At 41.0% G+C, this 16,741-nt stretch overlaps 1 protein-coding gene across 3 annotated transcripts in view; it reads right to left on the bottom strand.

Annotated features, from left to right (window-relative positions):
• Positions 1-9,661, bottom strand: part of tafa5l (TAFA chemokine like family member 5, like) — a 33,311-nt gene extending 23,650 nt beyond the window's left edge. The window contains exons 1-5 of one of the 3 annotated variants that reach the window (XM_037242084.1): positions 9,483-9,661; positions 6,145-6,326; positions 3,827-3,908; positions 3,260-3,388; positions 2,302-2,516 (exon numbers count right to left, since the gene is read on the bottom strand). In XM_037242084.1, the coding sequence (XP_037097979.1) occupies positions 2,302-2,398 (97 nt within the window). In that variant the 5' untranslated portion in view covers positions 2,399-2,516; positions 3,260-3,388; positions 3,827-3,908; positions 6,145-6,326; positions 9,483-9,661. Of the gene's footprint in view, positions 1-2,301; positions 2,959-3,259; positions 3,389-3,826; positions 3,909-6,144; positions 6,327-9,482 lie in introns of those variants that run through there. The other 2 variants (XM_037242078.1, XM_037242070.1) reach the window with 2 other exon arrangements.
• Between the last annotated feature and the right edge of the window lie 7,080 nt (positions 9,662-16,741).

Below are 16,741 nucleotides of genomic sequence, written 5' to 3'. Positions count from 1 at the left end.
GTGCAATGAGAAGTAGTGCAGTATAAATAGCTTAGCTCTTCACTGAAGGAATTTGAGAGGCCGGTGACGGAAGCACATTAGTGCAAACGTGTAAATTAGAGGCAAAGGGAGCACATTTCAAAGCTCATCCGGTTCATTTTTCACATCACTGTCTTCTTGGGCTGTCAGCACGCCGCCAGACGCGTCGGTGTAGGCGCTCTTCTTCCTCCCAGGCAGTAATTACGCTGTCGGCTAAAGCTTGATTAAAAGATCTAATCTCCAAATTTAGTGTTCTACATCTCCCAACAGGGGTCCACTTTTTGTTTTTACCCAAGCCTATGACAGTGAAATTTGAGTGGTTTTGTCATCAACAGTATCCAATAAAGTGCAGAGAAAACATCATTTGGTTTTCTGCTCTGTGTCAGGGTGATAGTGTAATTGCACCAGAGGATGTTTTATTCAAGAAGGAAAGCACTATGGGATTACAGATTTATACAGTCGGAAATTATAACGCTCCGGAGGCCCCGACCAGGCTCTTCCTGCGCCCGGAATTGAAATAAGACGTGTCGCTCCCTTTTACCTGAAGCCTCGTCAAGACATTACTCCAGACAATAAGAACGAACAAGAATGCGTTGCGTGTCAACACAAAAGTGGGGTTAGGGTAAAACTGTCAAGTCTTGCTAGTGTTACGCCAATAATGGAAAAACTTTTAGCCCGTCGACATCTCAAACACCAGTTTGCAAATATTTGTGTTGGAAAAAGAACCAAAGAGAAGAAATGGCCTTTCATGTTGAAAGTAGCTAAGAAGGATTGTCTGTGAGGCCATTTGAGGACAATTCATTTCTAGAATGTTTTTCTTGGCTCCTTGCTCTTTTATGTTTGTTTACATTAATCTTTTAAACATTTTGTGTGTTTAATCCACTACTTGAAATCATTTGCCATGGAGTTCTACTCTGTGCTTACAGTAAATCATACAATTGTACTTCGGTTATAAAGCGCAGTAGTCTATTAGTCATCTATGCTAATGCATTGGAAAAGTAACAGTGAATATTTTATGAGAACAAAAATCCAGGTCATAAACAAACTAAAACCAGTACAGAAGGTACTGGAAGTGTGCCTCAGTGGATGCCACCCAGCAAGCTAGAGTGCACTGTCTATTTTGTTTGTCTATATATGTACAATAGTAGGTTGTCTCTGATTATGTACTTCTAGAAACAGAAATTTGATGTATTTTTTTTTTACTTTACAGACTGTATTGTCACCATCCAATGAAGAACGTATGTGTGTTGTTTGTTCCCTGACTATTAAAAAATCCACTTTTATTATAATTGTTTACAGCTAGAATTCATAAAATTGTGACAGGCTTTTCAATGGACACCAGTGACCATAAAATGTTTGTAGGTGGACGTGGCAATCATCAAACTTGGTCTAAATGTAGTTTGGCCAAGGTTAGCAACTTTCACACCAGGTAGACCCACGATACTCAATTGTGATTTCTTCCACTTCGAGCATCAAGAATGTGTGGCTTGGAAGCACAGGCCTTGGGTCAAAAGTTTCCAACATGTTAATTACTAACTGCTTTTGCAACATATAAACAGGCACCATAACGTTGGCAATGTTCAGCGCAATTGATGGCCTTCCACCTGGCACCGTTCTTATCATACACAAACAAATGTCCGAATGAGTTCGCTCATGCTGCCTGCAGTTTATTAGAGGGAATTAACATCATGACTCGCTTTTAGGAGAACGAGGGGAGGCTGGAGGTGAGAGGGGCAGAAAAGTCACTAAATTGGCACTGACTGAGTTCACAGCCATATTGTGCCTGAATTTCTGTGATGAGGTTCAACTGAAGCTATAAAAAATCCTTTTTCAAAATGTCTGCAAAAAACTTTCATTAATTCACAAAATCTATTAAGTGCCAGGATACGTAGTTGATGCCCTTGACTGTACTATATCGAAAAGTACGCTAGTCTAGGTGGATTCAAACCAGGTTATTTTTTTTAAACTTTCATCGACAGGTGTTTGGTGAAAAACCCAATGTCAGCAGGATGGATCACTATTTAAAAATGAATGTTTAGCACCATCCTTTTTTTGTATCTGCACTCAGAAATAAACATGCATGCATGCATGCATACATGCATGCATGGCAACCATCTATCTGCCTCAACAAGGTGACATTCTATTCAGAGTGCAGGCTACTTTTAAAAGAATGCCGTGGCTCTGGAGTCAGGACAGAATGAGCAGATGCATGCCAATCAAATCAATAAACAAAGCCATTTGTTTGAAAAGCTCCCAGGAGGCAAAGTAAGACTGCAGACTTACCCTCTCGGAGCAGATGGGAGTAGATGAGCCAGAGGAGCAGCAGGCAACAGAGAGACGCACCTCCACCTGCGGAGAGCGTCTTCACTCCGGACTGCATCCTGCACCCTTTTCTGCCCGCCTGGATTACCAAAACTTTGTGGCGCCCTCAATTATCAATCACATCAGCGGCTAATCCAGGGGTGCCGCCACATCCAGTCGACGGCATCCATTTTGGGCTAATAAAGGGAGGGTGGGGGGTGGTGAGGGGAAAATAAACATGCAAAATAAAATTCCCTTTAATGCCCCCGCCACACAAATAATAATCATAAAAAAAATAATTCCCTCAGTGAGGAGCAAATCCAGTTCACACACCCACAAATTCAGTTCACACAGCGGTGGGTCCAATTTGGTGGAATCGAGCGGTTCCGATGAAAGATGAGCTCTGTATCTGAGGACGGCGAATGTGCACTTCTCATCCAAGCGCGGGGATGATGATGATGATGAAGAGTTGAAGGAGGAGGAGGGCGGTTGGCTCCTTCCCTCGCAAGCTCCCTCCACGCACACGTTTGAATCCAAAGCAACCCACCGCGCAACTGGTGCGCAAACTTGTGAGCAAACAACCAGCACATGTAGTCTGTGAAGGCGTTCAAGACACAAAATGCATCAGAGCTGGTGCATGCACACACATGTTCGATGATGTCATGCAGGCACAAGTGGCAGACAAACAGGCTTGTCATGCAGCGACACGTTTTTCTTCTTCCATACTAAGTGGTGGTGAGAATTCCCAAATTCACATTCCCAAATTCCCACTTTAAATTTAGTCTAAAATTCCAGTCTATGGTGGTAAGGTTAAGCTGTAGGATCATTGTAACAGATTTAAAAAGCAGGACAAAGTGGCCTATATTACGCTGAGAGGTTGAGAGCAATGAGAAAGTTGAGAGTATCAGTGACTGTTTTCGTCACTGGCACAAACCGTTACCGTATCGCTGCATGGAGGCCGGTTAGACTTGCTGTTGGTAATTTCACAGACCAGTGTAGGCTGGCAGATCTGGAAGCGGGAAGTAATCATAATCAAGCCAGCTGGAATACGATCTAGCTCTTGGGCATCCTGAACAGAAGAATAGGTAGAGAAAATGGATGGATGGTTGGATGAAGATTTGACCTATCAAGTAGGCAAACATCAGTAGAGCACTTTGAGTTGCCTTTGAGGATGCATCTACGCACACGCAGACACATGCACGCGTACTGCCCTAATTTCGTTCTCCAAGTGAGAAAATGTTCTCTCTGGGGCTATAAATCCCAGTGTAGATGATGGTGATTTATGCGCACTAAGATGTCTTATGTCAGCTCACAACCCTGACGACTACGACAATAAAAACACGGCTATCTGACTGGACTAAGATGCACTAACTGACATTGATGACAAATACTTTTGGGACACGTTTTCCAATTATGTATTTTCATTAGACTTTGGCTTCTTCAATGAGTCTTATTGAACTTGTCCATAGGTGTGATTCAGTGAATGTGACTGATTGTATTTACGCACCCTGCAATTGACTTGCCACCAGTCCAGGATTGCAATGGGCTGCAGCTCAGGAATGATCTTAATGAGAGCAAGCAAGGTCAATCTAAAAAATAGACAGATACGAGGATCTTAATACAGTGGAACCTCAAAAGTCAAACACCCCAAGGTCTTACAATTCTGCATAACTTGGAAACTGAACAAACATTCAGCAAAAATCTGCATTTTAAAGAGACAGTCTGTGGATTTTTTTCAAGGCCATTTGATGGTGAACTAATTGCAGCGACTTAAATTTGAAATGTGTGCATTTTGAAGTATGCGCACTACGGTGTCTCAGAGAGACCATAATTCATAGGCGTAACAGTACACCAATTTCTTCAGCAGAGGACCAAGCAAAATGTCATCACAAACGACTTTAGTATCCCCTCAAGTGCATTGCGGTTGTTACAGTTGTTGATCCAGCAAATTTGAGATCAGATCATTTGTCTCCTTCAGGTATCCGTAGCGAAAATATGGCGGCAAAATATTTCAAGGTGAGGCCATGAGACCCATGTAATATAATTAGTTATGGCTAAATTTTCAATTATATTCTTAACATGTAAATTTATATGACAGAATTTTTTGGGCATATTACTAAAATTAATAAAGGGATTTTAAACCGAACAAACATTGAAAAATCTCAATTATATACACACTGTCTTTACACAATTGTTAATCTAGCAGATTGTCTAATTGTTAATGTCATTTTCTGTAAAGCGCTTTGTTACAGCTGCAGCTGAAAATGCTACATAAATAAAGATGAGTTGAGCTGGGTTGGGAGCTCAGTTCAGCTCAGTGAGTAATTAATTTGAGGCTTGTGTTTTTGCTATTTCTTTCTTTTCTCATAATTTTTCTCCCCAACACTCTTAATATGGACCGCAGTAATTGTAGTTTGTGGTTCAGTGATCAGATGATTAGCAAATTTGCAGAAGCCTGATAACGATCCTGATCCTGATAGTAGCCCTTGAGGAACATATTTGGACAGCCCTGATTAAGAGATAAAAATATTTTGTATTATTATCATTTTTATTGGTTTGATTGATCGCCTGGAGAAATAACACACTTTTTACCAATAAGTACTTCATAGTGAGACATGCAGACTTCATTTTAAAAGATCCACTTAGTCTTATGTAATATGGCTCTGTGTCTGATAAAGGGCTGTGGAAGTTGCATGATAATATGCTCGGTGTGAGTGTGTGTGCGTGCAAACGCATTTGCAAAAGACAGTCCATCTTGTGAAAGTGCACCATTTAAGACTCCCTTGCCATTCAAGGATCATTACTATAACTCATACCTTCCCACACACACATACCCTCTCACACACACACGGCATATTCCATAACTAAAAAAGGTGCACTTTATTAGCAGATGAAGATGTCCCCAAGTGCCATCAGCCTCTCCCGGAATGGCTATTATGATGACGTATTGGGTCGGCCTCATCACCGGTGTCACATGGTGAAAAATGGACCACATTGTTCCGCGTCAGGGATGTTTTTGCAGGTTGTCTTGCCTTATACCGGGCTACAAACTGGCTGATGATGCTGTGAGAGACCGCATGCAGCATTCTGACTCATTTTGGCTGATGGGGGGATGGAAGGAAAAATTGGAAGGAAATGAGACATTTTTTATAACTTCATGATCTGATGTGCATTTTTGTGCACTTTGAAATAACAAATTCTTTTGGTATATTGCCTGAATAGCTTAATGACCCTTAATGAACTGTTCAATGCATGCCTGATGTTTTTCTAAATCACGGACAAAGCCAAGGGCGGCTAAGAATGCTGAATGCTTGATTATATCTTATGTTTTGCTTAATGCTTGATGTGACGTTGTATGTTGCCTAACGCTAGACGCCAGCCTTGGATTATTGGAGAATGTTCTGGACAGAGGGAACTGTTTTGGCTTACAAGGAAAAGATATGGTTGGAAGCATGAGAATGTGACGAAAGAATGTATGTGACGAATGAATGTATGGAACGTGAAAAGAATAAACAAATGCATGGTATGTGGTGAGTAAAAGCTTGGCACGAATTGAGCGTTAATGAAATTGATAAATGCAGCATGATCACAAGTTCACGTCCCGGCTAAGAGTTTGTCACACCCAAAACTTCACGTAATTCCGTACAAAATGACAAATTGGCAAGATGGTGAATGGATGATGTGCGACAGAGGGTGAAGTGGATGTATGCAGAAGGTCGGTTGTGCAAGAATGGAGAAAAATGTTTACAGGAAGTACACTTGGAGATAAAACCAGCAGGGGTGCCAAAGGGAGAAATGTGTATGAAATGTGCTGTATCAACCTACCTTGCCTTGGCATTTGAGGACATCGAGTCACATCCCACTAGTTGAGTCCTGTCTTTCTTTCTTTCTTTCTTTACAAGTATCGACTTCCTTCTTGTGCTCTCACAAAGGGCGTGAAGTGGAGCTGATGTTCTGCTTCGCTGGACAAGCGAGTCACGCTCACAGGTCTTAGAGGGGCAGCGGCCCTTGAACAAACAATGCAAACAAATTTGAGTGCACCATAAAGGTCTCTGTAAGCACCACAACATGCTCCTCGCAGCAATTCCAAACAAGTTGTTTTTCATGTCACGTATCATGTGAGTGAATGAGGTCTTGTAAAGTTGTTGAGACTAATAAAGGTCTTGTATATATGTATGTCGGTTTGGAATGAATTTATGTGTTTTCGACACATTGTAAAAGCCCAACAGAGCTACATCGAGTTGCACGTAATAACATTAATGCGGTTTAAAACATTTGCCATTGTGCAAATAAAAGAAAAAGCACGAATACTGCATGTTGGGAATAAATGGCTGAGTCACTTATCTTAATCACATCATACATATGAAACATGTAGGGCGGTAGAATGTGCTTATAGAAAGAAAAAAAAAACTGCTCATAATTATGCACATATGTGGAGGTTGTGTTGAACTCATCTTGAACCATCAACTTCTGTAATACACAGAGCTACTCAGCTTTAAATGGGGAAGTCAGCCCTAAAAAAATATTCACAATGATATGTTGTTTGTGCATCTAAACACAGCATTATGATTAATATAGTAGCATTAATTCACCCATTTTTATTCATCTCATGGGGCGGGTGGCCATTTTGCCACTTGCTGCCGATTAAAAATGACATCATAGTTGCCACCGCCGACTAAAAATGGCATCATAGTTGCCAGGTTTCAGGTCACAACCAATCACAGCTCAGCTTCAGAAAAACAGTGAGCAGAACAGTGTTGTGACCCGAGACCTGGCAACTGTGATGTCATTTGAAGTTGACAGCAAATGGCAAAGTGGCCACCCCTGAGGTGGATTTTCCCTGTTTAATTCATATTCCACATGAGAAACATTAATCAGAATTCCGTGTTCTGACTAGTTGGGCTGCACAGACAAGAATATTTAAAAGAAAATCTGGGGGTTAATATTTCCTTTAACTATGTCCAGCTCTGTCATGATTCGAGATTGACAGAATTGTGTGCAGATTGAAAGCCTCACTACAAGTTAAAAACAAAGCCAGCTAAAATAGATGGTGCCCACTGGGATGGGTGCTACTTAAGCGCCTGGGGAGCAGTTTGGGGTCTTGATGTCGTGCTCAATGACACCCATACCAGTGCCCAGAACTGTAATTGTTTACATTTAATTTTTGTTTTGTCCTAAAGACTTTCCTTTTACTACCCGAGCCTGATTATAACGCCACAGCACGGCAGTATGGACTTTGTGGCATTTAGACCGAAGGCATGTATCTATCCATTATCTGTCCTGCTTATCTCACTTTTTTTTCGTTTGAAGCCATGCATCCACAAATGATACAATAGTGTAGCAATACCAATTTGGAACTCAATTTGGAAGGTATTAGAAATAGTCCTTGCTTTTGCCTGCAGAGGTGTCAATCAAGTAGAGTCACGCCGAGCCAATTAGGTACGGTGCAGTAGAAAAGAGACACGTTTCCTCAGGTTGAGATTAGGACGAGAATGTCTGGATGTGCCTTTTGAAAGATTCCATTCTCTGCCTCTAGCCCATAAGGCTGGTAGAGATTTATAGCAGACTTTCACTTTTACAACAAACATCACTCCATTGTTGTTGCCATACTTGAAATTGTTATGCAGAAACTTTATTTGGAATGTTTGTTTTTGACCAGGAATGTTTAATGGCCTCGACACATTCAATTATCAGACGCATACTCCACCAGTCGATAGTCATCCTCTCATTAATGGCCCAGAACTGATTACCAAGGACAGAGAGAGAACTGGCTCAAACGTTATTCATTCCAAGCGTTAATTAAATCCTCCTCCTAGGTGGGACTTTCAATCCCATTAGAAGCTCTGCCGGCATTTTTCTAAACACCACTTAATGTCATTGTGGCTAAAAATAACAGTGACAGTGATGGTGAAACATGCTTCTATGTTGTTTGTTTGTTTGTTTTGCTTTTTTGGTAGCACCATTTTTCTAAAGTAGAATTTGCAGAACTTCTGACAGATATTTATCTTGTGCTGAAATACCACATGATGAATAATTGTTGGACTTGCTGGTTCATACAAAACACATATTTCAGTAATTAACAAATCCTACATATAATGCAAGCATGCCCCAGTGGTAGGAGGATGGGATAACAACAAAACAATCTGTTTGGACGCACAGGTCATGCAATAATGTCATCACATTTTTACGATGAAGTATATACAGTACAGAGACAGCTCTACTTCTGAACCTAGGCCTCGTGGTTGCAGCACCACCTTCTGCTTTGGCATGTGCTAAACATAACCTGCTGGTGCCATTCTTGTGAGGAGAGAGATCTTTTTCATCACCTAGTGGCTCATACAGTTTTTAGAAAATCCACATATTGTGGCCATACAGTTAAAATGACACGCTGAGCCTCGGTCCCCAGGATTAAATGTGAGCCTTTCCTTCTTCATGTGCCATATCGCGAGTGCCGAGAGGAGCCATTGTGCTACAGAGTCCTCAAAGGCGGAATTAGGCACACTGCCAGCATGCTTTTATTCCCGTGCTGGGCCTTTGGGTCTTAACTCCTCCCCCCAAAAGTACTGGAAGGACAAGGATTCGGAGGAGGGGGTGTATTTGTGTCACAATTAAATCTCCTCCAAATGTCAGTTTGCCGTGCTGTAATGACACGGAAGGATCGACAGAAGGCATTTGACCACAGCTTGTCGTTTACCATGTAGACCTAACAAAGTATGGGTGGAATGAATGGACAAACATTACACTCCCTCATCTTTGGGGGTCATGGATGTTGTTACATTTGTAAAGGGTGGAACAAATCCATAATCCTTTATCTACCATTTCCACTTCCTGTATGTGGACTGGCCACATGTTCCTACAAAACTTAAATCCTAAACTTGCTCTTATTGCTCATTTCCCCCCTTTCAAACAGAAGCATCCTCTCCATACGCACACGCCACTTGGGATTGCCATCAAGGCTTCCGAAAATGGAAGCTGGTGTTATCAGTGCCTGTGGGCCCACGGCGGCTCCAGTTTAATCTTGGTTCTAAAAACTCCTTGGGCAGTGCTGCTTTTTCATGTCACGCATTCAAACACACGCTTGCAACAAATATATTCAAACAGAGGGAAACATGCACGGTGAACAAACAAGCCAGGCCGTTGAACGAAAGAACGTGAAGACTTACTTACTAGAAAGATGCAATTTCGCTTCCTCTCAGCTCTGGATGCTGTTGAGGGTGTTGGGGAACACCCAACTGGAGCAGAGACAAAAACATTGCTGGAGGAATTCTTGTTATCTCCGTCTTTCCAGCTCGAGCACCAGCAGCCAGTTGCACTTTGCCAAATCCATGAAGTGGGAATAAGGAAACACCTGTCACATGAAGCACAACTGGAAAAGATGTAGAGTCCGTGCTATCATCTGCATAATAATCATGTTTACCAGTGGTAATACATTTAAGGTTAAAGTGGCCCAATCCAAATAAAGAGCGTTAAAACTGACAATTTAAAATCAATGTAAAGTCGATTCATGATGATGATTTTTTTTTGTTTTGTTTTTCATCCAAGCAAGGGTCTCTAAAGTAAACATATCCAAAGATTTTTATTTTTTTTTTTACATAAAAGGGGCACGCCTTACTCTTTAAATTGTCGCCTACAAGCGAAATATGCACTTTCGATTCAAACTCGCAAGGTTACACGAGGGCTGGAGAGATCCTATTTGTGTGAGCCTCGGAGTCTCTCAATGCCATTTAGGACCTTCTTGGACACTATGACAAAGTGGAGTGGTGCGGTACTATTCATCTTCCAGCTGTGGCCAGGAGCCTCCGACACTCCAGCAGACAGACGGAAATGAAAGGAGGGTGCAGCAGCCAAAGGCGCAATACTTTATCCGCCAAGAGACTTGGCTTATCCTCCAGCTGTGTGGGCCTTTGAATGCAAACAATGTGCATGGCCAAAAGGTAGGACGTGCAGGCTTTGGGGCCTTTAATGGTTATTACAAAACTTTTCCTGGACAGATTTAAGGAGTTACAGCGAGATATGCATTATTTAACTGGGGACCCTTTTGTGATTTGTCACTGTATTAGTGTAGAATTTAAAACACGTGAATGACCAGGAATGATGAATGCTGCTGCATATGCGTATCCATACACCCGGATCACAAAACCAACCCCGGATCCCTTGTCATTTCTTTCCAAAAGACAATTGGCACAATAGAATCAAACTCTATGAAGGAAAAAGAAGATCCAATTTCAAATGAATCTTCATTTATTCCAACCATTTCAGCTTTGTGCGCCGTTGTCGGTGGCAAATTAGTTCCACCAATGAATTTGTTGACAAGACTGATAATATCCAACATTGACTTGCATTGCATTTGCTAACATTTTTAGTGATGAGCCTGCCACCCTCAGCAAGTGTGTTTGAATACTGAAATAGCTCAAATGGTCAAGGTACGGCATGCTATGAATCATTGGCTTAGCCGTACACTTGCATGAATGGATGACTCACCTCACAGGAAAAAATAATAATTCCTGATCATGGGACTGCAAACTCATGCCTTGTTCTCAGTGCTTTACATATTAACGCAACCGGAAACCCCCCCCAAAAAAACAAAACAAGATGAACTAACTAGTCCTACTCCGACATTTGCCATTCAGGTTAATTTGTCTCCCTCCGGAGCCTGTCCTCTATTGTTGCTGAAATCACAGCGCTGTTCATTGAATGGCAGCTTCCTCTGTTTGCATGCAATAATATTATGCTCGTACAGAAGAGTTCTTCTTAGCATCCATTTAGCAGAGTAGGAGGAGATCCACTATTCGTTCATGGGAAACCATTGCATTCTGTCTGAATCGGATGATGGCCAACTGGTACATCATTTGGACGAAGTCCTCAAAAGTACTGGGCCTGCACATTACAAAAGGGCCGTGAACTGTATGAAGCGAGAGGACCGCGGAAGAAAGTCTGCCGAACAATATCACCAATATTTATCAAGTATTGCGAGAAAGAAAATTTCTCTCAGAAATGAAAGGATGACTAAAGCCCACAAGATGAACATAAGTTTCCCAACCCCCCCAAAAAGGTTTCTTTGGTTCACAAAAGGAAAAAAAATAGCACTGGCTTGAACCTAGACTTTGTGCACAATGGAATACTGAACAAGGCACGTTTTTTGTTTGTGTCTTTATTTGAGCGGGGTGCAGTTTCACGGTGGTTTGCTATATCACTGTAATCACACATCTGTCCCGCATCGGAGTTCAATACCACCACATGCATTACCTGCAGAGGACACGTCGGACCGTAAGGCTAAAGTTAACTGTGGAATTTGAAGAGAACGTCAGTGTTTCTGAAGAAAAGCTGGTAAACAATATCGACCTGAATGGAAAGAACAGCCTCAGTGTTCCCTGACGAAATGATTACACCTTGCTAGTGGGCACAAACAAAGTAAAAAAAGACTTGGACAGAAATTTGTGTCAAGAAAACATCATACTCTAAAATAGAACATTTAAAAATACTATAAATATTTTTCAATTAACTACATTGAGTAGCTAAACATGACATGAACTTTCAATAACTCCTATCCAAATTCAAATCCAATTTTTTTTAAACTCTTAAAACTCCCAAAAGGTTAGGCTGACTTTTTAAAACAAGATATAAACTATGTAGATTAAATTAAATGTGGTAAAATAATGCATAGCGATGATACACACACAGGCTTCCCTAGTAACGTAGGATGCAATAATTCATAGACATAGACCAACAACCACTCGCATTCATGCCAATGGGCAATTTTACCTCGCGTGTGTGTAATTGGAATGTGGGTGGTCGTCAGAGTACTCAGAAAAAACCCACGCAGACACGAGGAGAACTTGCAAGCCCAACACGGGAAGGTTGGAGAAGAGATTGGAACCCAAATACTTTGACTATGTGGCACACTTGCTTACCACAAAGCCACCAAGGAGGCAAAAATCTAATTAAAGGCTGGAGTGAGATTCTTCAAACACAAGTAGGCAAAACAGGACATTTGGGACAATGCCAGAAAAAAAGAAATGCAAAGTGGATGTCAAAGAGCTCTCGGGCTAGACAGCAAGTGGAAAAGTAAGAGATGAGCCACAGAGAAGTAATGAAAAGGAGAGCGAAAACTCAGATCAAATGTAATCAAGCATGAGGCAGCTGTGCAAAATTTACAGCTGTAATTTGGTATCTCACTGTTGTGGCATCCAGACGAAGCGGCGGGCACAGCAGATTGTCATTTAGTGGAGCGAATCCATGCTTGGTGTCTGTCGGTGTTCTTCCTCCACGTGTGCGTAGAGGCCCGGCGGCATCCTGCATGCACTGTGCACAAAGTAAACAGCAGAGTTAACATGACAGCTTGCGCAGCCCCAACTCTACCTTAGCAGCCAGCCTTGAAAACGCTACTGCAAGGGATTTGTTCACTTCATATCAAGATTACATGATTAGCAGGATTATGATGGTATTTCTAAAAGAAACCACTTGTGAATGAAGTGATATGTGAGGTTGTGATCACACCAAACCTATACACGGACTGAAATCACTTTGATATAGTATATATATTATTTTTATCTGCTACCACTCAGGTTCAAACTGCATTAACATGGCTCTAAACATGAGTAACTTTTCAGTTGTTGTTCTCAAACTTTGGAATGCTTTGTCATCTCAGTCAGAATCATCTTTATTGGTTAAGTACTGTATAAGGAGTTTGTCAAAGCTGTCAATCTAGTACAATAGCAAAACACCCAATGCATAATTTTTTTTTACCTAAAATGTAAATACTGCAATAAAACACTTTTTTTTTTTTTTTTTATTTAGGGAGAAAAAGAGACACTCTTCAGTATTTTCTGAAATCTAATCTAAAATATGACAGTTGCGTTTTCCAAACTAGCAACAAAATGTGCCTGTCATGGCGAGCTGACGTGAATCGACAGTTTTTTTTACACCTATTCAAAAATGCTATGATTCAGGGCAAAGAAAGAAAAAAAGATAAATGTCTTTCTAAGAGAACACAAGCGTGTTCAACCTCACAGTTTATATTCAATGTCAAGAAACTTTGAAATCTGAACGTTGATTACCTCCACTAGAGAGGTCACACTTCTGTGTTATTCGGTCAGCGAATTAAACCTGACAGCTTCCATCACTGATAGTTTGATGTAATGTATATTATCTAATATATATAAAGTAGATAATATAGTATGTATATATAGTTTGATATAATGCATATTATATAAATTATTCATTTTTTAATAGGAGTTTTTGTCAATTTGACCAATGAGAGAAAAGGCGGTTGTGTAGAGAAGGTAGTGACGAGAAAGTAGTGATGGAGTGTCTGTCCTCGAAGCCATTTAAAGGAAGAAACCTTGAGGAAGGGAAATAAAGGCAAAGGAGAATGAAAAAGTAGGAGAGCTGGATGACAGCAGAATGCTAACATGAGAGAAGTTGCAAGAGGAAGTCAGAGGAAGGAAGATTTTCTAACCATTACAGCATGACTCCAGCTTTTTATTTTTGCACATGAGGCTATGGGCAACTGACTGAATGCATGAGCCCAACTGTTCAATATTTCAAAGGTTTAGTTCAGGTCATCCTGAAATTTCAGATGAAAGAACAACATCCTAACTTTCTGTAAGCACTGACAAACAGAGAAGGTGGCAATAACATGCAATATAAAGTGGTTGCCTTAAAAGTGTAGGTTAAAAACATGGCCTCTGTCTTTTGTGGAATGGAGTTTTCATAGCCAGGGAAAAACAAAAAAGCTTTCCACTCTATTTCTATTTCAGCTCGATTTTTCATTAAAGGGTTTCTTCTCTGGCCCACCACATGACTCCGAGTGTCAGTGCTTTATTAGTTGAAATTCCATTGGCATTTAACAAAAGCAGTGTTTTTGGTCATTACTCATGTTGTTCTGACAGCCAGGGCGGGCTAGACATTTAACATGCAGAGTGAATCCTATGAAAGGAGAAATAGCAGTTGCCAACAACCAGCAAACTCAGCAGAAAAAAAAAACATGGATAGTGAAAAATGACACACCGCTTAAAATTTTTAGAATTAAAAAATATCCGATGCTAATAGTTTTAACCCTATGCTATGATCCAAATCATGCTGACATAATTTGATAATTTCATAGCATTGCCTTAAAAATAGTTCATCGTACAGAAACTTGCACTGGAAGTGTAAAATTTGCAAAGAAGTAACGAGACCGCCGTTGTTTGTTAGCTTGAGCTTTTCAACAACCATCTTTTGGCATTTTTAGCCCATTGCAGAATGTATGTTTTTCAGTGAATAGCTGAGGATTGGCTTCAGAGGAAAAATAAAAGGGACTAGGTGAATTTATGAAGCTCAAACCGCGCTAGGCGGGGGTTCACTGTTTTTATTCAGGTTATATGGAATTCAGTGGGTAAAAGTCCAAATTCACAGCTCCCACACAATCCACGATGCTTCTGGCGACCAAAACATTGGTGGAATAGTCACAGCAAATCCTAAAAATAGTCGAAATCTTTCGTGTGTGTCCTGCTGTGACTCACAGTTTTGCATGGCCAGTGTCATCTTAGCTTACCTCAAGTAAAACTATTTGAGCGGAGAAACATGACGGAAACGTTGCAGTATTAAGTGCTCGTTAAGTACTTGAAACAATCATTGACGTAATAGCATTTTGTTTGTGGACAACGGGCCTGGAATGAGTGACCAAATGAATAAATTAATATTCCTGAGGATGGTGTTCATCTAAGGGGAATGAACAAGATCAAACATGGACATAAACATTGGGCACTCACAACATCGTGACTCACCATCTTCTGTGGAGAGTTTTTGTGTGAAGAGTGAAATAAACATGAAATCGCAGGCAGTGAATTATATCAGAAGAATGTTACTTTTATCAACCCCAAAAAATTTAAGGCATCTTCATACAATTGTATTTTGCATGAGATGCTGTACTACAATGAATAATAATGATGATAGAGACAGCATTAGAATTTTGCTCGAAAAAGTGTTTTGGTAGTGCAACTTAAACGATTCACAAGTTGACCAAACAAGACGCCTTTAAAATTGCAGGAAAAAAAAATCTGAACTGGCATACATAATGTCAGAGAGCATACAAGAAATTTGAATCTGTTTTTTTTTTTTTTTTTTTTTGTGACATTTTGGATTGATTTTTCACAACAAGGGTTGTTATGAGAAGAATGTAAGACAACATTTTCCACCCTGACAAGGATTTGAGCCTTGATTGCTGATTCGTGAACCTAATCAAAATAATTACTCCAACTTTGGGTACAACTAACTTAATCTGCTCAAAATCCACCTCGTAGAAAACATCCCAGCATTTTTGAGTGTGTGTATGTCACAACTTCAAATCCAGCAGTCGGTCTCGATTCATCGCTATGGACTTTGATAACTGAACTGCAGCTACAACAGCTGCAAATCAACTCCCCCCCATACACTCCACTCAAGTGATGTATTTGAAAGCTCGTTGTGAACGCTCGTTTGACTTCTTGTTGATGTCCTGGTGGTACTGTCAAATCCTCTGTTCCCACGAAGACAGTTTGTCATGTTTAATGGACTGAAACCAAAGCCATGTCACATCCTCACCTCGCCGTAACGGCATCATGGGCGGCCCTTTTGTCTCTCTTGCTCCGTCACTCGGTAGAAGTGACTAATTGATCCTGGGAGACGGGGGAAGCAGGGGGGGTGTTCCGTCTCGGGAGCCGACGAACAATGTGGGTGTAGGAGAGGAGAGAGCTGCTGATAAAAGGGGGGCAGAGAAAGAACAGGATGCAAAGGCAAGCTTGGTATAATGTAGCCGCAGTGCTATCTCATTTTCCCACACAAAAGTAACACGACTACTTTGTAAATGAAAGTCAGTCAGGCGAAGGATGCCCCTCACGCTCTGGCACCCCCTGCTTGAGATAATGGCCGCATACACAATGTTCCTGCAGACTCAAGATTGACTCAGAAGAAAGAAGTGCGGGGGCGGGGAAAATAAAATACATGCATGTGTGACAGTATCCTTCTTTGCATTATTTTCACAGGACTGAAAACCATTCATCCATTTTCTGAACTGCTCTTCTTCATGAGGTTCGCGGGCGTGCTGGAGCCTATCCCAGTTGACTTCAGGCAGTAGGCGAGTGACAGCCTGAACTGGGTTAAGGTTAGAAATTAAGACAAATCATCAAAACAAACATCCTCACCAAATCCAAATGTATCCATCCAGAACCTCCTGGTCAAATAACAAACCTTGCAAAGAGTACCAAATGAATTGTAAATGTTAACCTGATCCCCAAATATTTATCTTTGTGGTCAACACCAACTCCAACTTGAAACGGAAAGAGAGTCAATTAAGAAGGATCTCAAATAGAAGAGCAACTGAGCGTTTGCTATAACGTATCTCAGTCATTCACCAGAATAGAAAGGACAAGGACTCCACAACGAGCCAGTTTGTGCGGTCAAT

This window comes from Syngnathus acus, chromosome 2 (genome assembly GCF_901709675.1).
Source record: "Syngnathus acus chromosome 2, fSynAcu1.2, whole genome shotgun sequence".
NCBI classification, from domain to species: Eukaryota; Metazoa; Chordata; class Actinopteri; order Syngnathiformes; family Syngnathidae; genus Syngnathus; species Syngnathus acus.
This window is presented reverse-complemented; position numbering and strand designations above follow the sequence as displayed.